Source organism: Grus americana, chromosome 7 (genome assembly GCF_028858705.1).
Source record: "Grus americana isolate bGruAme1 chromosome 7, bGruAme1.mat, whole genome shotgun sequence".
In the NCBI taxonomy this organism is placed as follows: domain Eukaryota; kingdom Metazoa; phylum Chordata; class Aves; order Gruiformes; family Gruidae; genus Grus; species Grus americana.
Window position 1 is genome coordinate 16,586,183 of NC_072858.1, and position 21,948 is coordinate 16,608,130.

General features: G+C 46.7%; 1 protein-coding gene across 1 annotated transcript in view; it reads right to left on the reverse strand.

The window, feature by feature from the left end:
• ENTPD1 (ectonucleoside triphosphate diphosphohydrolase 1) overlaps nucleotides 1-21,948 on the reverse strand; it is a 33,799-nt gene continuing 11,851 nt past the window's right edge. Inside the window, exons 2-10 of the mRNA XM_054832257.1 lie at nucleotides 10,897-11,030; nucleotides 10,394-10,511; nucleotides 8,994-9,144; nucleotides 7,958-8,117; nucleotides 7,084-7,320; nucleotides 6,280-6,540; nucleotides 5,132-5,251; nucleotides 4,798-4,935; nucleotides 1-4,643 (exon numbers count right to left, since the gene is read on the reverse strand). Of these exons, the coding sequence (XP_054688232.1) occupies nucleotides 4,437-4,643; nucleotides 4,798-4,935; nucleotides 5,132-5,251; nucleotides 6,280-6,540; nucleotides 7,084-7,320; nucleotides 7,958-8,117; nucleotides 8,994-9,144; nucleotides 10,394-10,511; nucleotides 10,897-11,030 (1,526 nt within the window). The 3' untranslated portion in view covers nucleotides 1-4,436. The remainder of the gene's footprint in view (nucleotides 4,644-4,797; nucleotides 4,936-5,131; nucleotides 5,252-6,279; nucleotides 6,541-7,083; nucleotides 7,321-7,957; nucleotides 8,118-8,993; nucleotides 9,145-10,393; nucleotides 10,512-10,896; nucleotides 11,031-21,948) is intronic.

A 21,948-nucleotide genomic window follows, 5' to 3' on the forward strand; every position in this document is an offset into this window, starting at 1 on the left:
TCAGTTCAGAAGCCTTTATTGAGATAAGGTTACAGAGATTTGTGCGTGCATCAAAACAAAGATCCATTTCTTCAGGGTTGAGCTGCAAAAAGAAAGCATGTGGCCCGGGTGGCAGGGACTGTTGTCTTCCGTGTGTGTCCCCCAGCCCCTCCTGAACAGGCTGTTGAGCCCCATGACACAGCCATCAGCCCTGCAGAGCCTGCACGTACCCCCTGGCACAGAGCACGGGAAGAATTGGGACAGATGAGAAGGGGGCACACATCCAGCTGAGAGCTGCTCTTGGAGAAGCTGAGGAGCCCCAGCCAGCACCAACACTGCAAATCAGTCTCTCACCGCAGAGGTGATGGCCCCACTTCCGAGAGCTTTCTTCCAAGTGGAGGTTCCACTGTGGTTTGCTGCAGGGCCAGAGAAATCAGCTGTAGCCCGTGCACAGAGGAGAGCTGGCTGTATCAGGGAGGAGAGTGAAGGGCACTTAGAGCCTGTGGTGGAGACTGGTGGTTTTCTGCAAGAGGCGAGTGTGCTGCAGGCACCCAGGCTTTCTTTTCTGACCCCCGAAAATCTCAGCCTCACTGATAGTTTTATTCTCAGACCTGACACCGGGGTGAACATGAGAGAGCTCGTGGAAGTCATCAGTCTCAGAGAGACCAGGCTGCTCCCGCACCCTACAAAGCTATCAAATCCCCCTGCAAGGAACCTTCCCAAAAACGGACCACTAAACATTTGAACCCAAACCGGAGACACTCATCCCATCTTGCTGCACCACATCTCAGGGCTTCCTGTGGCAAAATGGGAGACACCAAGGTCTGGAGTCTTGGCAGCCCAGCAGAGCTGATCAGTGAATAAATATTTGCAAGACAAGTACATGTGGTGTTAAAAGATGCTTTAACCCATAAGAGCAAAACTGTACAGAAGCCAGTGGCTGGAAATTAAAGCCAGAAGCTATCAAATCAGAAATAAGGCACAGATAATTATCAGTGAGGCAGATCAACTGCATTAACAAGAAAAGTGACACCATATTATACTGACATATTTGGAAATTCCACCCACTATCATTAATGGTCTTCATGTACGCATTGGGCGACTCTGGAACACAAAATTGAGCTGAATACAGCTGGGTCAGATACAGCACAGAAGCAAAGAAATGAATGTTCATTAAACTTGAACTCTTTGATGAAAGATTTTTAGTAGCCTCCATAGATAAAGTCTTGCAATAGCAGGAAAAATGGGGGAAAAAAATCATATGCTTTTCTGGGAAGGTTCAAATACAGCCAGTGATATGCAAGGGCTTCACCCTGATAGAATGCCTTCAGCCAACCAATTCTTGGACCCTCAGCCTGCTCAAGTGATTTTTAAATGGCATGTCTGGTGTCACCTTAGAAATTCTAGTTCTGGAGAGATTGGCTCATATATGCGGTCTAAAAGTCATAAGGTTTAAAAATAATGTAACATTTTGTATTTATCTTAGTTTGGGGCCTTTAGGTTGCACTCAAGTCACATTTATATGTTTTTAAGAAAACCCCATAACCCAAACCAAACAAGAGAAGGCAGGCAGGAGGGAGTAAGCAAAGATACCAGCTGATCACTGACTCTAGAATCAAGAGCTAACAATATTAACGCTATGGGACTTGCAATAAAGATACAAAACATTGCTAAAGCTCTTCTCCCAGGTTCCGTATTTGACCTTTTCCTTTGGCATAACCCCTTAGCAGGGACCAGAAGAGCAGACTGGCACAGGCTTTCTCTCCACACCAACTTCCACACATGGTTTCTGCATCAATTTCTGAAATGTCCCAATGGATCTGCCAGTTCCTGCATCGTGGACACAACTAGGCAGCTGTCAGATTCCCGAGGTCTCAGGAGGGGAATTATCATCCTGCAGGTTTCCACACTGTTCATGGGGAGGAAGGGTGCACCAGCTCACTTGGGGAGCTTCTCCGGGGCACCTGCTTTGCTATGAAGACTCCATATGCAAGGAAGGTGGCACGGGACAGGGTGTGCTGCAAGTGGGGCTGACTGGGGACCCAATGCAGCTCTGATCACATGCTCCTCCTGCATACCTTCCAGCTGTGACCAAGAACTACTGTTAATCTCTCATCTACCTATCTTTGCTGAAAATAACAGAAGGAAGACTCCATCTCTAGATGAATTTCAACATCTCATTGTATTTGCAGATAAAACAAAAACTGGTCAATGGACAAACAGTCATTTGCAGGTTGACCTGGATCACTGGCTTGGGGGAATATTCTTTGAATGGTATGTGTTTAAGTGGAGCCACATGGAAGGCAAAGTGGCTCATGTTAAGAGACAGTGATGAACAGTGTGAGACAGTGGCCATTCTGGAATACAATGACTGGAAAAAAAGGCCAAGTTGCAGTATTCCAACTGGACAAAAAACCCCCCAAAATTTCTCTTAAGTGAGCTGACCTGACCCTGAGATATACAAATGGGGAACATAAAGTATAGATCAAAACCAAAGGGTGTTATTTTTATATACGTTATTAGGGAATCTACTACCACTCACTGCTGAAAATTTTGGTGTCCAAGTTTCAGAAAGACGTAAAAATTTTCAAAGTTAGTCAAGTGGAGTCAAGAGCTACGAGTGAGGTCAGCACAGAGTGCTTTGCAGATTGAAGATCAAACTATTTAATATGATACAATGATGACTTGCAAGCACCAACAAGGAAAAAGGGATTTTGATAGAGTTACTCAGTTTTTCTGAAATGGGCAGAACAAGATCCAACAGAAACTGAAGCCAGCTAATGCAGAGCAAAAATAAGACACAGATTTTTGGAAGAACAATGAACTGCCCAAAGATCTTACCACAAGACAGGGTAGATTTTTCCCTTACCTTTAGGTCCTTCAATGCTCCTACTTCCAGACATGAAGTAGAAATAACTGGGGCACATTGTCCAGCCTGCACTGTGCAGAGGGACAGGCTGGGAGAGCATGAAAACCCCGAGCTCCATGTCTGTGCTTGCCTAAAGGAGAAGGCGCTTTTGGGGTTGCACATCCTGATCCCCTCCATGCCTTCTACAGCTTTACTTGGGAAAACAGGTGAAGGTGTGTGTATGCCATGCCTTTCTCTCCACAACATCTGCTTTCTTTTGGCCTCCAGCACTTACAGGTCATTAGGAGAAGAGATTTCTGAGATTTCATGGGAGGTAGACAGGCATCAGTGGTTTCTAAGTGTTTTATAAAAATTGGTTTCTGACTTACCTCTCTTCTTTTTTGGACCAGGGAATGGAAAATGGAAGCAAGCAATTCGTAAACCTGATCAGTGGCATCACCCTAGTTGTGTGCTAGAAGATGGGCTTCAGTATGTGTACTCACAAGCCCTGTGTCTTATGCTCATGGGATAAGCCTAAGCCATGAGGGAAGGAAAGGCAAATTTTCACTGATTTTGCTGGTGGAAAGAGTGGTTAAATCTGTGCATTCTCATGCTTGTTAACTGCTGCCAGCTGTCTATTTATAAAGAAACATGACCTAATCAACATTTTCCCTAGATTAGAGGCTGCTGTATGATCAGCACAGTGATGCTGGATTGCTTTAGTGGGTGTATACCTGTAGGCACGCTAATCACACCAGAGTCTCTGTAGGCATAAGCACTCGCTATTGGTCAAGGATCCTTGGCCAATATGAGCTGTTCCTACAAAAATCAGCAATGCTTGGCTGGGAACTCGTGTCTTGATGTACCCTAGGGACATGGAAAAGGCTCAGCATAACAGCGAGCCAGCTTTGGTCCAGCAACAACATCAGGAAGACGTGGGAAAGAGGCTTCTTGCCACTTGCGAAAGGAGCAGACAGCCACCATTGCCCAGCTAAGGGCTGATGACCACCAGCACGCTCAGTTTCTTCATCCTTATCCCTTCTTGTTCCAGAGTGGCATTTGGGAGCCTGGCCAGCCTTTGGGGACCAGCCAGGTGCAGGTGGCCATACCCAGCTGTATGGCTGCGAGGGCTCAGGGTGTGGGGAGGCGAGCAAAGGTGTGCTGGTACAGTTTCCCTGCAGGAAGGGCTCTCGGGAACAGCTTCAGCAGAGGAATAGCAGGATCACCCTGTGTGTGATCGCTCCCAAGAGCTCAGTGGGATGTGTGACCCTGAGATTACCCTTGCAGGAGCACCGGCTCCCAAAGATTGCTGCCGCTTTTCTCTTTATAATGCTGTCCACAAGGCAAAGACCAACAAGCAGCAAAGTTTCATTGAATGAAAGTACGACCCATTCAAGGAGGGGACACCTGCTTGTCTGTCCTTGGCAGAGAGAGGTGGCAAGCCTGATGTCCCAACGTCTGTCAGTGCAAGTGTGAGTCAGAAGAAATAAATGCCCTTGTTCTACAGAGTCAGTAGCTTCAGTGAGAGGTGAGAGGGGCTCTGCTGTGCCGGGGTCTCCTAGCCCTGAATGGACAGGGTGACATGGCCCCTCTCCCCCCAAGGTTTTTCCTAAACAATCCCCTTCTGCAGGCACTTGGGCTTGTGGAAGAGAAGCCAGGCAAACAGGATCACGGATGCCAGCACGAGGGAGCACAGCACCATCAGCCCCACGTAGCTGCCGTGGGAAAGAGGGGGCAGAGCGGGCCCCTCTGCGGGGATCATGTTGGTCAGGTTCAGCATGTAGCCCAGGGTCCAGCCCGCATCGCTGCTGCCGATCTGAAATGGGAGAGGAGCAGAATCAGTGCTGGGAGGTGCAGGGGCTGCTTGCAGCATTGCTGGGGCAGTGGCACCCCAGGGAAAAAGGGCCAGGCTGTGCAGCAGAGGTTACAGCTACCTGCTGGGGTAGAGCCCTCCCCACCACGAAACACACCTTTCCAAGGAAGTGGATCGTTTGCCAGTTCTCTTCAGTGAATTCGTAGCCATTTTCCAGGAGAGAGATGATATAGGCTCCAGAAAAGCAATATTCACTCAGGTACTTTTCTTTTATTTGGTGATACGCTGTCTTCACCTAGGGAGGGAAGAAGTTACCAGTCTTAAACACAGCTTTCCACTGCTCCAGCTTGCGCCTGAGCATTCACTGCAGGTGCTGGGGGGATCTTCCCCCTCTTGCCTTGGAAGTTACCCTCAACAATTTATCCTACAGAAAAATATCAGCAGCTCTTGCCACCCGGCGGCCTCAGCCCACTGCCACAAGCACTGCTCACCTCATGCCAAGGCCGGGCACAGAAGCTCTGAATGGCGCTGGCCACTTTGTCCAGGGCAACGGGGCTTTGTTCACTGGTCAGGTTCAGAAAGTTCATCACAAAGTAGAAAGCAGAAAAAGCCTGAAAGAGAAAGAATATTTTAACCTGACTGGCCCTCAGCATGAGCAGGACAGTGGAAATCCTACAAAAGAAAATGGCTTTATTTACAGATAGAGAAATATAAGAAGCAACATCACACGCACAAAAGTAGGTATATTTTCGAGACTGATGTCACTCTGCCACCAAGAGCTGATGAGAGCTAAGGACCCCAAAAGGAAGGTGAAGGCAGGAACTTCACTGGCCACAGTATCCTGAAGAACTTCAGTAAATCCCTCGCCTCTATGCCCTGGTGCCAGAGTGGCACATGGTGAACACTGCTTGCCATCACAACCGTGATCCCATTTTGGCAATAGAATGAGATGAGTGTGCAGCCAATATTGCCACAAACAGCAGAGGTGATGGTCTGAAAGGAGTGTACACAGCCCCAGCGTATAATCCAAAGTGCAGAAAACCCATCTCTGACCACAGCCAATAGCTGATAGGTAGGGGGCAGTTTATGAACAGGGCAAGGGAGTATTAACAGTTTCCCCAGAAAGCCTCACAGCCACTGAAGTCTTCCAGCTTTAGGACTGATATTCAGTGTGGTGTCACACATGATGTGCGTTCAGAGTGTGCACTGTCTCCTTATCACATCTGGGAAGCTGTCAGGTGAGCTGACAGTAGTGCTCACACACTTCTGGATGAATTTCAGATCTTGTACCACTATTGACTTCAGGAAACAAGGTTTGCTGGAGCAGTGTATCGTGCATGGCCTGCAGCAGGTGCTCCTGCCTCTGGTGCTCGCCATCAGGAAGGACTGCTTGAAAAATGAATCAGTAAATGGAGCACCTCAAGGAGATGGGTTAGAATGGGAACAGCACAGTAGACTAGTATTTACTGGGGTAGCTCTTACACAGCAAGCGCAGCACCATTTTTGTAGTTATGTGTCCAAAAAGCCATCTTGTAAATGAATCCTGCCCCAGCCATGGAGAATACACTCTAGCATTACTCTGAGTTTCTGCCCTTCTGATATTGTGGGTTATAGAGAGTTGAAGAATGTGAAGACTTACCCCAAAATCCCCTTGTAATGGAGGTAGGTATATGCCATTGAAGGAGCAACTGGAGTAAGGACAACTGGTTTTGTTAAAGAGTTTCTGGATGTTTCTTCGGCACGTTTGATAATCACCCCCTCCCTGTAAGTACAGCTGGCTGAAAGGGAATTCCTTTTTCTTGGCTGATGTACAAGGAGTTTTGAAGAGGTCACTTATATTTATAGTCCTCTGATACCCCTTGTGAAAGCATGGATCAAGGAGGCTGCTGTTGTCCACGGTCTGAAAGTAAGATCAACCCAAGGTGTTACACTTCACTCTAGAGTAGCACTCTGGGAAAGGGTCACAAGGAAGGGTGGCCACAAGGCACTTGTCACAGTACATCACACCAAGATACACACATCGGGTCAAAGTGAAGAGGATGGTTTAAGGCATTGGCTGTGATTTGGGATATGTGGGTACTGCCACAGCCTCCCTGGAGGACCCGGGGCAAGTTACTTTCATCCACATTTTGTGAAGCTGCTGTTGATTTGGGATTCTCAGAGATGGTGAAACATCACCTTCCCCAAGTACTTCAGTCAAGCACAGTACTCCTGCTATCCCATGCCCAAGAATCAAGGCACCTCAAATTGGTAGTACTTTTGAAAACATTGACTCTCATCTCTTTGGACATCTGCCCAGTCTTTATGGAGGATAATGCCATTTGCCAAACCCAGACTAAGGGATGAGACATTTAGCTGGGACACTGCAACTTTTACAGCACCAGTATGTCAAAACTGGGAGGGTCCAGGATCTCCACCTGAAATTACAGATAGATGTACTTGCCTGTAGGTCCCTGGCCAGTTTCTGTTGCAGAGCCTGGTCCTTCCCATAGCAGAGAAAGCTGTGCGTGTATACTTGGTAAGCCTTGCCATAGAGACGGAAGTAGAGCAGGTTGTCTGGGGACCCAGAAGAGATTTCATTTGGTACAAAAGTAATCTGTGTTGATGCTCCTCCGAGGTCTAGTGCTCCTGATGTCTCACTTATGGATTTCAGGGAATGTAGAAGTTTTGTCCAGCCAGACTTTAACAAACAAACAAAAAAACCCCAAAGTAAACCAGATACATAAGGTATGGAGAAGATCTATTTGGGAGCAAAAAAGAAGAAAAAGACCTATGAGGACAGAAGCAGAGGCACAGAACACAGGAAAGGCAGGAAGACCTGAAGAGGGGCATGAGATGAAAGCTGGAACAAGACACAAGATGCAGGCTTGGAAAAGGAGAAGATGGATTATGTCTGAGTATTCGCAGGAGGACTAAGAATATGAAATCCAATAAAACTGTTATGCAAAAAAACCAGTCCACTTACTGTTTCAACTCCCAAATGATTTATAAGCTCAATAGTAAAGAATCATTGTCAAGCTTTGCAGGCACAGAAATATTTTAGATCAGGAAGTGAGGAGGATGCTGTATTCAAGCAAAGTTAATCAAAGATGCCAGCGTTTTATTTCAATGCTTGAAGCCTGACTACAGTGGTACATCCTGATACTTATTGGTATTAGGACATACTCAACAGTAGTTGCTGAGGCAAGATGTGCAGCTTCCTGATCTCTGGTAAATGGCTTACAAGGGAAGATACTGCCTGTGACACCCTCCTGCAAGGCATGATTTACAGAGTACTGCAAGCCGGTGATTCAAATATGGACTTGTTGATACAGTACCTGCTTGAAATTGCCCAGCAGGTAGTTAATGGTGATCCATCCATAGGCTCCTTCTTCCTGACCACTGATGATTCTGGCACCCTGGAAGTTGAAGGGAGCTGAGCGTAGTGTCTTCTCTACTGAGGACAAGACTTTGTCAGCTGCACTTTTATTCTCCAAGCTGGATGAATGGAAGAAAGGATGGAGTGACTCTGGCTGACAGTTCTCTGCAGCCCACGGGCTTTAGTCTGAGTAGCCAGGCTGCAACTCCCCACCAAGTGTTAATTATAACAGAACAGTCATTGATATGGGTACATTCAGCTCTAACTGGCCACGTCCCTCTCTGTCACACCTTGACAGCGCAGCTGCCTCCAGCTCTGACACTCACAGACCCTGCAGCTGAGAGTGGTACCTGGAGCAGAGACCAGAGCTCTCTTGCTCTCCTGGACCACGTGCTCTGGTAGAGACTGCACCATGGAGATCCCTCTCACTCTTCGCCATCACCATTATAGAAGAAATCCATGCCCTCTGGTATCCCCAGGGAGGTTTCCCAGGCAATACATACATAGGATCAGCTCCCTGGCCCAGCCAGGCAAGAGGTCTGGAGCATCCCCATGAAAATCACAAATTGGAACTAAAGGAGGATACAATTATAAAGTTATTTCAGCTTTGATGATCTCAGGCTGAGTCAAGGTATGTGGAGAGTCACAACATGATTTGGCTCAAAATATCCTGGTCAAGCCTAATACCAGACTGTGGGAGATGTCTGAGCATCCCCTGAGCATCAGCTTGGGCACTGCTACCCTCCTGGTGTCTCTGCGCTACGTGTGGGTGCTGGAGATGATGGAAGGTAGGAGTGAGTGGAAATAGACCTGCTGGGCAAGCAGGGGAAGAGCCCAGGGAGACTTGGGGCTTAGAGGCCGGTGGCAGAAGAGGGTATCTGGGCAAAGTGTGAGCTGACAGCATTTCCAAGGACTTTTCTCAAGAGGCCCCCACTGAGCATCCATGGTGGTCCCAGGCACAGTGCTGCAGGAGAAGGGGACAAGCCCTGCAGTACCTGAGAAGCCGCATGCCGGCAGTTGCTCCGAGGTAGACGGGTGTCTCTTGGTGCTGCTTTGAGGGAATCACCTCTTCTGCTTGTCGTAGGCACTGTGTCAGAGAGGGACCTGCCTTCTCAGTGTCATGGGAGTAACCTGAGATCCCAGGGCCTGCAAGAAATGAGGACATTTCACTGCTCAAACTCCAAGCATAACCCCAGAGTGCTGTTGTGAGCAGTTGTGTTAAACCGTATCACTATCACAGGAAGCGACACCAGATTCAACCACCCCATTTCTCACTTTTAGAAATCCTACAGCACTAACTAAGCCTGATGCATGCAGGGGTGGCCACAGCACCCAACACCCGCTACCCGCTCTCCGGGAAGCGGACTGTGAACTCACAATGAGGGCTGCAGTAAGGCACGTTATTTGCTTAGTAGGTCCTGGACATCTGCAGACTCATCTCTGGCTCTGCCTGGGTGTACCCTGGATCTGCACCTGAAAATCCCTGACCCTTCTCTACGCTGGGTTCTCTGGGGAAAGATGATATCACTTGTTTGTATATTGTACGTGCACACTACAGCACTGTTTTGCAGCCATCCCCTTCCATGCTAACCCAAAGAAAAATTCATTGTCCCTCCCTGCCATGTGTCTCCCAGTGAATGGACTGCCCCAGGACCAGTGCCTGCACGGGCAGCAGTGAAGCCCACTCTGTGTTTGCTCCAGGTTGCCATATGTTCAGCATGCTGCTCGTGGCATGGCATGCTGCAGCACCAAGCAGCTATTGCAGCAGCTCGGTAACAGCGTGGCTCTCCCCTGCGCTGCAGATGGGCCTGACAAGACCCCAGGCAGGCTCTGACAACACCTCCTCCTCCTCCCCAAAGCACAGTGATCCACGATGGTCTACTCTGTTCCTTGTCACGTGCATCCTTGGAATTTATTTCTGCCTTCCTAAATCATACAATAGCTACACAGCAATTAAACAGAATAAAAAATAAACCAGGACATGCATAACTTGAGCAACCTTGGCCTGCAAGCCCAGTGCCTAGCTGGCACAGGGGCCTTGAAAAAGAGCAAACCATGCCCTCCCCTCTCGCTGCCTGACGTTCATCGGCCCTTCAGCAAAGCTGCATGAAGACATTTTTATTTATCTAAGTACATTCTTCGGTGTAGTTCTTTCCAAAAAACACTCACTTCCAAGCATCCTAAAAACAAAGGGGAAAGCGGATCCAGCTTTCTTCCCAGGAAGGTCAGGCACATACAGCTCCCAGTGGGAAGTGGTGGGATATACATTAGCTCACAGATGTAACACTGTTTTCACTATTGGCCTCTTCCTCTGGGTTTCTCCTCCCCCACCCTTTGGTTGCATTCTCTGTCCTTCATCCCGTGCCCCTTCCACAGCTCCCTTTTCTCCTCTTACCTTCGACTTTACACACCTCCACCTGCTGCACCACCCCGGTGTCGTTCTCCTTCTCTGCTGGCCACTCATACACATACAGGTTAGTGTGGGACGACCCCGCATCCAGCACAATCCCATACTGTGGGCAAAACAGAACTGTCATTGCACCTGAGGCGCCGAACCAGACACAGCGTGCGCTGGTCTCCACACGCGGGGGGACCAGAAACGAACGGGCTAACTGGCAGTTGTGGGAACATGCTGTATCATTGCCCTCCTCAGTAGCGATTTGATGCAAAGTTTCCATCAAAGGGATGCAAGAGGAGAGAAAAGCAGCAAAACTGGGACTACTTAGGAGATGATCCCCTGTGAAGCCAATCACCATGAAGATTTAAAAGGTGGTACTCGAGGTGCGTGAAGGCCCTTGTCTGGCTAAAGACAAGGGCAGCAATGTGTCCTGGAGCACCATGTCTAACCCACCCCCCTAGCTTGGCTTGCTTTCCTACAAGAACCCCAGCCTATAATACCTTAATATTCTTCGGAAGTGGCTTGTTTTGGGTCACTGCTACAGCAATTAAAGCAATTACAGCCAAAGCAGAGAAGAATCCCAGGATGAGTAGAATCTTCCTTGTCCGGGACATCTTTGGTTTGGTACCTGTGACTAGAGCAGAAAAAGGATGTTGTTATCCTAGTAGCCCATCTTACCTCACCCAAAGGTCTTCAGGCACATTCCTGCAGTCCCTTTCCTCTCTGTAGCATCTGCCTTTGCCCATCCCTGCTCCCATCTCCTGCTCCACGTCCTCATGGGGGATTTCTTAGAGGCAGAGCTCAGCCCTGGTGTCCTGCAGATTTGCTCTCGTGGACTGTGCCACATCTCCATGGGCTGCCCTGTGCCAAGTGGTGATGAAGGAGCACTTCAAGATGCAGCTTATGGTTCGTCTGTCCTTGAGACACCTGCAGGTAACTGAGCAACTGTGCAACAACACCTGTATGAGGCAAACACTGTCTTCTACTATAGCTCTGCGTTTGGCTTAATAATCACTGAGACACTGAAAGAGCAGACTGCTGCTATATAAACAGCATAAACCTGTGGAACTCAAAGCTTTAACCCCTGCGACATTTTGTCCTAGTATACTTTGTGCTTCAGGTTTTTACAACGTTTATAACAGTTTACATCATCCTCATCACTGGTAATGCACGTAGGAAGTCTAACACTAACAGTTCAGTACGTGACAGCCAGTTCACACAATGCTGTCCTGCACCTTGGCAATGCTATACAGAAAATATGATCTGCACGCCACAGGGTATTTAAGAACTCTATGGAGATTTTTGATGCCACTTCTCACAAGACCAAAAAATTATGAATAGTCTGTATTTGCAGAATTGGCATAACATGGTTAAAAACGACACGCTTTGCAAAACTTGTGCCAGTTTGATTTCTTAACTGTTACTGACATATTTGGTCTGACCTACCTAACAAATAAACATTTTTGTGGCTTGAAATACATGGTTAGCAGTGGGATTCTGTAAAAAAAGCCATTTATGGTTGATGGAAGTAATTCACAACCAGTATGGTATTTGAGCTTTCAGAACTGATATACGCATACCAGTGTGTGTTACTGGCTAGCATGATGGTGTCGATATTTTTGTGCTTTGGATTCTCCTTCATATAGTAGAAATCTCACTTCACAACTTAGGCTCAGCCAATTTTGGTATTGTTTAATAAAATACCATCTTCCAACACAAAGCTCTTGAAAGGGAATCAGCAAAAGTATTTTCCAGATTTATAACCTAGCTGTAAAGTCAACAGTTACAACTAACAACTAGCTTTGGCACTCTAGGGCTCATACCTGCTCCCACTGCGACGTGAAATCCATTCCTACCTGCGCTGATGCTCCATACTCAAACCCACTGATTGTTGGACTGCTCACACGGGTACTAATTTCTCTTCTCCTTATACACAAATACTTTAGGAGATGTTTAGAAGTACTTTATTGGTCATCCAAGGTGACAATACCTCTGTGCAGGCAACTAGATCAACTATCTTCATGCTCCAAGAAAGTAAGGTGACTGAACCTGCTCTGCATCTGCATGCCAGAACTTGAGTTCCAGAGGCCATTCTCCAGCCCTCAGGTGATACTGGGTCAATGCTCCAAATCCATCCTGGCACCCCACATCACGCATGCAAATATGAAAAGCATTCAAGTTCTGAACAGGTTCATCTTCCAACCACTCGTTTCACATGAAAGGTAGTCCCAGATGCCAGAACTATACAAAGTGTTACCTAACCTTACAAATGACCCAAAATCCCAGAAGTGTTTTCAGAAGTTGGCCCAAGTGAAAAGAATCAACGCATCTCCGGAAATCTCTAACTGTAGACAAATGATGTCTTCCCACCTATCTAGAGAAAAGGGAACCTAAAAGTGCCAAGAGAATTTGTTTTGAAGATCTCCCTGCAGGCAGGTCCATTGGAAACCTAATGCTGACCTGGAACTCTGTGCTCCCTCTCTTCCCGCTCATGTGTAAATCTGCTGAGGCTAACTGTGAAATTTGGAAGCTTGTTACGCTTGCATTTTGGGAGTGTCTGTTAGATGCACACCATGCTTGACTGCCAATATTGCCAAGAATGCAGCTTAAAAAAATAGCCTAGTGCACATACCAGACAGCAGGAGGTAAGAATGCATTTCATACAGCTTTATTCAAAAAGGACCCAGAACTCATGGCTTGAAGCGATTAGAACCAACAGAGCATGACAGCTGGGAGACTTTTCTTCTTATTGGAGAGAGTAGTTGGCTCAGGTTAGGATAACACTGAGCACGTCTGTTGAACAAAAATTATTTTAACACTAGAAAAATGAATACAAACAGATGCTGTAATGTAAAATTAGCTGCACAGTATAGATATGAAGCTAGCACGCTTGAAAACTGAAACTGCTGCTGACAGTTGCACAGCACATCCATGTAATTATTGCCACCCTTACTCTGAGATCTCGCCTAGAGGCAACCACTAACAGCTTTGTTGGGTATTTACTGTCATAGGAACAAAGGGTGGGTGACTTTGCATCATTTCTAAGAGTTTCAAACTTCCTGTTGTGATGGGTACTGTCCGTCTGCTGTATCTTGTCAGCAGCCACACTGAAAGTAGCATCATTAGCAGCAAAGCAAGAGTTTTCTCACTGTAATGGACCACTCCAATAAACAGCTGTAGAAATCCCTTGTCTGTAGGCAGAGGCATAATGATAATTGTCTGCATCCCACCTGCAACCTGAGATTAGTCATTTTTTCCCAAGGCATTTTATTTCCTTAACCCTGAACATGACTTTTGCCTGCTAAATTTCAGCTCAGTATCATGAGCACTTTTCAGGACTCTGGGGGTTCTAAATATGTGATTTCATTGCTGTATCCCACACCAGAGCATCCATCTGTGTGAACTCTAATGCTACCAAGCAGCGTTTTGTGGAAACATTTCATACAAGGAAAAGTACAAAACGATAAGCATAATCCAGAAGGTAGCCTACCAAAGCAATAACCTTCCAAACAGTACTCAAAGAGTATAGGCTTGAATACTTGATTATTTAAAAAAAACTCACAACATTACAAATCCAGATAAAGATCCCTTTTCTGTACACTTGGTTACCTCCATCAGCTCTAGACATAATTGCAGGTCCTGCAGCAGCTAAAGAATTAACTTATTCCCTAGATGACTCCTGCTCCTTTGCACTCCAGATTGATGTTGCTGAATACCAGGCAAACACTCAGTCTCCCCCAAGTGGGGCAGTACTTGACCCTCTAGCACCTCTGATTGCCAGGCACCAGGACTTTTCTTCTACTAGCAGTTTTCCTCAGCTAAAGATGAAGCAGGCATGATCTCTGTGCCTAGCCAGAACCCAGACACAGATTTCTGCCCACTGTGAGTGGTGATAAAAACATCATGTAAGGCCATAAGTAGGCATAGCTCAGAGCTGCCTGGTACTGGAGCCCTGCCTGCCTGCAGAGGCATTAAGCACTCTCCAGATGTTGGAGCACAGCCCAGCTGCTCAGGCATCACTGTCTGTTTCTAATTTTGGTCTCTTTGGGTTTTTTTGTAGGGGCTACCACTGACTCCATCCAGCGATTGGTGCAGGTCCCAGAACATAAACAGATCTAATATCTTTTCTGCCACTGAGCTAGCTATCAACTGAGAGTAACGTTGGCAGCCGCTCCAGCTAACAGCAGTTTTGCTGCAGAAACCCTGTTGTGCTCAGTGAATAACCGAGGGAGGACCGCACCAGCGTGGGAGGCAGCTCTGTGTGAATGCAAGGAAGCAGGATCGTCCCCAGTGTCTTCCAGAGCCTCAAGGCAAATAGGAAGCTGCTCCTCCAGCTGAAATCATGCTAAGTTACTGGCAGCTCTGCACGCCAGGAGATGTCACTCACAGCCCAGGCTGCCCACCTCCCAGCTCCCTTCTCACCAAACAAGACTTAGCAACAAATGTTAAAAGAAATCAGGCAGCCGGCTGCTTTTAGAGATACAATAAGGAGAGGCTAAGGCTGGTTTCAGGACCGAAATAAGGATTGTCAAGCAGAAAAGGAGAGATGCTGTGCACGGTCTAAAGCCATGCTCAGTTCAGATAACCTCATTGTGACTCACCTCTAATACATACAAATACAGTTCTAAGCTCTGGCTTAGCACAACAGCTGAAGTTGTTTGCTCTTTCCTTTGGATGCTCATGCTCAGCCTGTTACAGAAGGGATCACAAGAGGCTGTGCTGCAAGGCCACCACTTTTCTACTGCACAGGTGCCACACTGACAAGAGACAGCTCCCCACTGTCACCTTTATGCTCTCAGGACACCTCTGTATGGTCAGAAATATTCTCATTTTCAGCCTTAATTTATTTATTGACAGTTTATTCCCTCTTTGTTCCACCTCTGTATCAAAACTCTGCAACTCTCAATCCTCCCGAAATTTATTTTCTTAGCCAATTTATAAACCATGATCCTTTCTGAATTTTTATCTTTCCAGCCTTCTCCATCTACCTGAGCAATCCAGCAGCCCCTCCTTGCGTAGAGAGTAATCTGCTTTTATTTTTCTTAAGCATTCCTAACCAGAGCCACAAAGAAACTAGCCTTGCACAGCAGTGTACCCGTTTCACCAGGAGATGATACAGTCCCAGCCTAAATGAAGTGAGGTGGGGACCTGTACTACCTCAGACACATGATCCTGTACCATCACGGCCAGCGCTAAGTCAACCCAGCACCTCTCCTATGCAACCCCAGCAACTCTGCATTTGATCACATTTCATTAAGTTAGCTGTGCCTCACGCTGTAAGCAAAGGGAGTTCCAAGATAGACTGCCTGCTGCCCACGAGGCTCAGAGTGACGACAGAGAATAAGACGGCGTCTTACGAATCCTGCCCATCAGCTGGCAGCTACCTCTGCTGCTGATCACCCACGCTGCTGCTGCGGTCTGTGGGGAGTCTCTCCAATAACTGGTTTCCTAAACACATGTCCAGGCTTTGGGGGAGAGCTGCTGGGTGCTCGTGCAATCACGTAGCCCAGCAAATGGAAATACAGTCTACGGAGATCCTGAACCTAAACATATCAGAGACACAGCGCAGTGCTGAGAAGCCACTGAATTATAACCCAAAGGGACACAGGTATACCTGAAGACTGAGAAATGGGAAAAATATGGATTGAAATGAGTCAGATGTCACTGCATTTTTAAAGCGAGGAGCAACAGCTTGCCTGCCTGCTGACATAGCACAGGAGCCCATGGCTGAAGGGTGCCTGAATCCCTCAGCAGCCCGAATGCATTCAGCACCTGTGACGAGCTCAGCAGCATAGGGTGGGCAGCTTGGGCAGAATCAGCATCCCTCAGGGCAGGTGCTTGCAGATAAACATCATCCAGGTCAGCAGAGAGGTCAGTAGACAGGGTCTCTGGCAATGGTGCCTGTGCACATTTACTAACTGTGGGAATTCATGTCTATGAAGTTCTGCCAGCAGCGATGGCAGGGAAAGGGGATGGCAGCAGTCGGTGCTGCTGCTCTTCAGGGTGGATAAGGGGACACGCACATTATCCACCTGCTCAGGGAAAATGACATTTCGGTAGTCATGATGTTATCAGGCTGAACTGCACACTTGGTGAGGTTGCTAAACTTACATCAGGTTTTGCGGCACACTTAACTAAAAGGCACTCCTGTCTTCAGACTCACCACAACCAAGCATCTGAGTTCATAAACACTCAGAAGAGCCACACTGCTTCATTTATCAGCCCTTTTCTGAAATTTTTTCTGTCCCCATCTGACTTCTTACTCATTCTTCATCTGCCTGTTTCATTCAAACATGCTCTTGTCAAAGTTATCTAGAAGATATTGCTGCAAAGTAATGTAAACCACCTGTTTAAGGCCAACGTATTGGAAAAGTCTTTTCTTAGGCTGGCGATAGGCTCAGATTTGTCTTAGAATATACATAAAAATGCATATACAGTAAGTGAATTGTTTTAAGAGGTTTTATTTCGAAATATCAGGGCAAGATACTGAACATGCTGAAATCAGAATTCAAGCTCCAGATCCGGATTTTACATCACTTTTTACAGCTGTTATGTGGAACAGTGTGGGAGGCTCTGCTCCAAGTTTTAATTATTCATATGGCAAAGATCACGGACTAAATACTGATTGATCTCTGACCCTCCTTGTGGTGTTATATACAGTTATAAATACACATTTACTGGATTATATTTTTCCAGATAAAATACTTATAAGTGCTGAAGTACAAACACTGAAATGTCTAATCCAAACAATGTAATATGTTGGGTTTGGATGCTGTCTTTCAGAGACATTTGATACTTTGAAATCACACAGCCCTACAAGTCTCAAACCCTAAGAGACTCATATGGATCTAGGCTACGCAGCCAGGCAGAGTGCTTGAACCAGTTTGTGCCATGTGCACACACGTGTGTGTTAGTGAGCTGGAAGATGGAGTAAAGAGTGTGCCTATTATATCTGCAATAATAACAAGTCAGGAGCAAAAGCACACTGACACATAGGACTGGAATTCAAAATGAATTTGATAAATAGGGGAGAGCTTAGGGAAAACATCCAACTCACTTTAGTAAGGACAAGAACAAATAAGATATTTAGAAAATAGCCACCACCCAAAGACAGCGTGGTGAGCAATTGGTTAAGTAGCACTTCCAGAGAAAACATTCTTGCAGCTATAGCAGCTTGCAGTAACCCTTCCCTCCATCTAACACTGGTAAAGCCTCCTATGAAGTTCTATGCCCAATTTTGGACACTGCCTTTCAAGAAAGATGCAGACCACTTGGAGAAACTCCAGAAGAAAACAAGAAGAAGGATCAGAAGTCTAAAAACTTGACCTATGAGGAAAGATTGAAGGAATTGTATTGTTTAGTTTAAAAGGAGAAGAGCAAGGGAGACACGTTAACTGTCTTCAGACAAATGAAGTCTCTATTTGCCAGCGCTGTTGTAACTGATCCTGCCTCAGAGCAGGGTTGGCTTCTGGACTTTCTCCCAGCTCTGTTTCCTCAGTTCAGAAGCCAGGGAGTTAGCAAAAAGAGGGTGCATAAGAAGAGCATAAGCCATGCTGTTAGCAAAGGCCGATGCAATGCATATGCTCTCCTCATGGGATACAGCTGCATTTGAATAAATCTGTTCTCTCCTTCCCTCAGCAAAGCTTCAGGCTGCATCTAGACCTAATTCAGCCACGGCAACCACCGTGCTATATGCTATCCATACGTAAAACCTTGCTTGGGATGGGAGCACCTCATCCTTTTGTTCCCTTTAGAGCTGTAACTCTATATGACCCTGGGAAAGTGCACAGGACACGTTAGAGGAGCCCTGTTTTCCTGGAAAAAAAAAAAACAAAACAAACCACACAGCAATCCTGGAGAGCTGGCGGGTACTAGAGCCTGTAAAAGCTGAGCAGCAGCAGCAAGAGACAGACGGACACAAAGGAGCGGAGAGCACACAGGCCCCTTCTCTCCCTCTCCACAGCAGCCCGCACAGTCGGAAGTGGCACAGAGGGGCTTTGTGCTTGGGGCAGTCCCACGGCCCTGCTTACATTGGCCCTGCGGCACGGGTTTACTGCTGGAGGGGTGATGTCCAGGGTGTTCTGGGCAGGATCCTCTACGACTCGGGCTGCCCCACCAATAAATCCCCCATTCACAAAGCAGATTCCCCCTCTGGAGACCTTCCCACAGCACCTGGCAGCGCTGGGTGCTCTGCTCAGCCTCCCTGGCTGCTTCGCAAGGCACTCGCGCTGCGCCCATCCCCGCATCATAGCCCCTCTCCCTGTTACTACACGCCGTCCCCACCAAAGCTTTCCCGATGCCTGTTCATTAAATAGTCTCTCTACGGGAAGATATTCTTTTGGATTACATCCCAGCAGTCAGACCAAGAAACTCAATATTCTCAAATACAACCAACAAGTGGCAGGATGCTGCTGGCACAGTGACCTTTAGACAGTTAATTTTCACATTTATTTGATGTTTACTGGGCTTCTAAGCCTGTACCCTATTTGTGCTCATTTCTTTAGGACTCACACATCAAAGAGGTTTTCAAATCAGAAGAAACAACTGTTATCAGTTACATCAGTCTCCTACCAGGCAACTTCTGGTATTCATTTGCTATCAGCCCATCAAAGCCAAATTTTAACTGGAAAAAGATTTACTGCCATTACCCACAAAGCTTGAAGTTTCATCAGAAAATATCCAGCGAGTTCAAGATGGTTTCCTCCCCCCGCAGCTTATCACCTAAGCTATTGCTTGAATATACTTGGCTATCACATCAGTGAAGACATTTGTTTTTCTTTCAGGAAAAAAAGAAGCATCAACCACTGACATCTTTCAGTTCTGTTATTACTGATAGTTCTAATATGCTGACCTGCAATGGGCTAACAGTGCTGCTAAGCTTCCTTTTGTGCTCAATATCCTTACATTCTTCTTTGCTCCTCTTAAATCTCTGGCCATAATCGTTTCCTTATGCTTTTGACCATCTTCTACACTTTCCAACTATACATTTGTATTAATTGTAGCTTCCTTTTTTTCCCCCCTAAACATGCATCTTTCAGAGCTGTTATTTTTCCAATTATCATAACTTTCAACTGTTGGATTAAGGCTTTTGGGGAATAGAATAAGAAGTGAACAGACTGCTTCCGGTTCACGTTCCTATTCATCTATTTTAAATACTCTGCTGATTCAGCTCAAGTATTTTTAAATACAGGAAATAACTTATTTTAAGAGCTACTAGGCATTATTTGTTGACTTTACATTACTCGTATAATAATCCGCAACTCTCATAGCAATGTTTCTTTATCAAGAGTGGGCCCAATATATATTTCTCCTGTGTTGCAAATTAGGAGATGGTCACCCTCGGTTTTGAGGAATTACCATGTCATTCACTAAAATCCACCATCATATCAGCTTTCCTCATTTCTATATAGACAGTCAATGCCTTTTTCTGCCTCCGGCATCCTGGCTGATAACGGGCACTAACCTTTACCTGCTCTGATCGCTTGTTCCCAGTTCAGCCCCAGGCAGCTATTGTGTACAGCTATTTAATTATTATTGTTGCTGTTAAAGACAGCAGGGCCACTGCTTTAATAGGAAGATTGGTGATGTGTGAGAAAGGAAACAGCCTCCAGAGCAACCGTTCCCCCGCTTCAAAGCCCACATAGGGTCAGCAAGATCAGAAACTTCCTGGAAAATACAAAGTCCTGAGCGCTGTAAATACTGCTACTCCCAACAGGAGGTTCTGGCAGGGAAAACGACCACAGAGAAAACACATCCAAACCCCTCGCCACACCGCAGCTCTGTGCCCGGGTGCTTACAGTGGTGCCAAAATATGCCCTCCCAGTAAGCCACCAGTTTCCCCGTATGCCCTCTCTTCTCCACTGACAACCGCTCCTTCCTCGAAGGGGCTGAGGCCACCAAGCCCCTCACCACATCTCAAGGATATTTTTCTTCGAATCACAGATTCCTGTGATTGCATTGAGCAACACTACCGCTTTCAGGGGCTCACTTCCCCAGCTTTCAAAAAAACAACTCGACTGCCCCAAGTGCCACATATGAGCAAATAGAGCGGCTGCCAGCGCTGCTGCAGCCGTCGGGAACCCGAGCTTCCCAAGTATTTCTGCACAGCAAAGCACGCAGATTTTCTCCTGAAGTTTCACTTCCCACTCAGGACCGAAAACCATTGGAGACCAACTGCAGAAGCACAAACACTGCTCCAGGCTGGTGCAGCATCAGCAGAGCCACTGGCAAAGCCCCTGTACGATGAAGCCCCATATGCGGGGGGACAGATGATGCAAGTTCCCCAGCAGCCCCATTGCTGCTGCGCTCATCTGCACATGGGATATTGCCTACACCTGGATTTTGCCACCCCTTGCAAGTGTGATTTCTAGCACAGGTGTTTGCTCTTTTAGATTGGCATATCTCACACCTGCAAGATACCCAGTGAGTTTTTACACCCTTAACATGCATAGTACTCACTTGCAGCAGGGAAAACTGTAGGGACCTTCCCTTTGCAACTAATTCTAGCAGGTGAAGCGAAAGGCCCCTTGCTGTCCAGGCAGGGCAGCAGCCCCGCTGCCTCCTTTCAGTAAGCCAAGGTTAAGCCTGCATGCATAAAAAGATTGCTCTCCAGTTAAACACTTCCAGATTTGTCCCCTTACCTCTGGCTGTCAGCACTGGTATCTTCCTTCCTCATTGCAGAGCACAGCATAGGGAACAGCTGGGATAGTTTCTGTCTCCTGCTGAGGAGTGCATCCACTGTCTAGGCTTTTCGGAAAAATATACTGACTTCTCAGAGGTCAGCTTTAATAACTAGGATTCCCACAAACCATGAGGAGAATTCAGCTCATGATATTTGGCATGAATATCATGCTCTGTTCCTCACACTGCTTCAATTTCCATTTCAAATAGCAGGAAACAAATTACCCTGTGGTATTTTTCAGGACAACCAATGGGAAGAACATGGGACCAAAGCCTGTTGCAGGGCACAAGCCTCAGAAAAGTGCCCGAGTGTAAGAAGAAATACTTTTTAGAAGCTGCAAAGGTAATGGAAAGTAAAAGTTAAATATGAATCTGAATTTTCATGGTCAGAAGAGCACCTTGGAAGGGCTGGAGCCTCGTGCAAATGTGGAACAAAACAGCAAAGGAGTTTTGCTGGATGAATGGGTTGGCACAGGATGTTAATCTCCAAAGTTCAGGTTATTTATTACCGGTACATGCAGTGAATCCCAGGGGGAATTAGGCACAGGAAAGAAAACCCATTTATAATCAACAGTAGTTTGGCCTTCAATTTGTATGTCTTCATATGCCCAGCTGCAGCACTGCCAGCAAGTTCACAGGAGCACAGGCTGCCTTCCTCATGTCTCCTGCAGGAGCAGGGACATTGAAAAGGTTATTTATTAACACCTCTGGGACAAAGGAGCAAGAAAGAAAACAAATCAATTTATAAGTCAACTGAAGAGAAAAGTCGTGACTAATGCAATTCCTTAAGCGTGGCCTGGAGCTGCCCTGACATCACTTCTTGCAATGCTGAATCAGCAGAACAGCCCCGCTTGTGCGCTAAATAGCCCGAT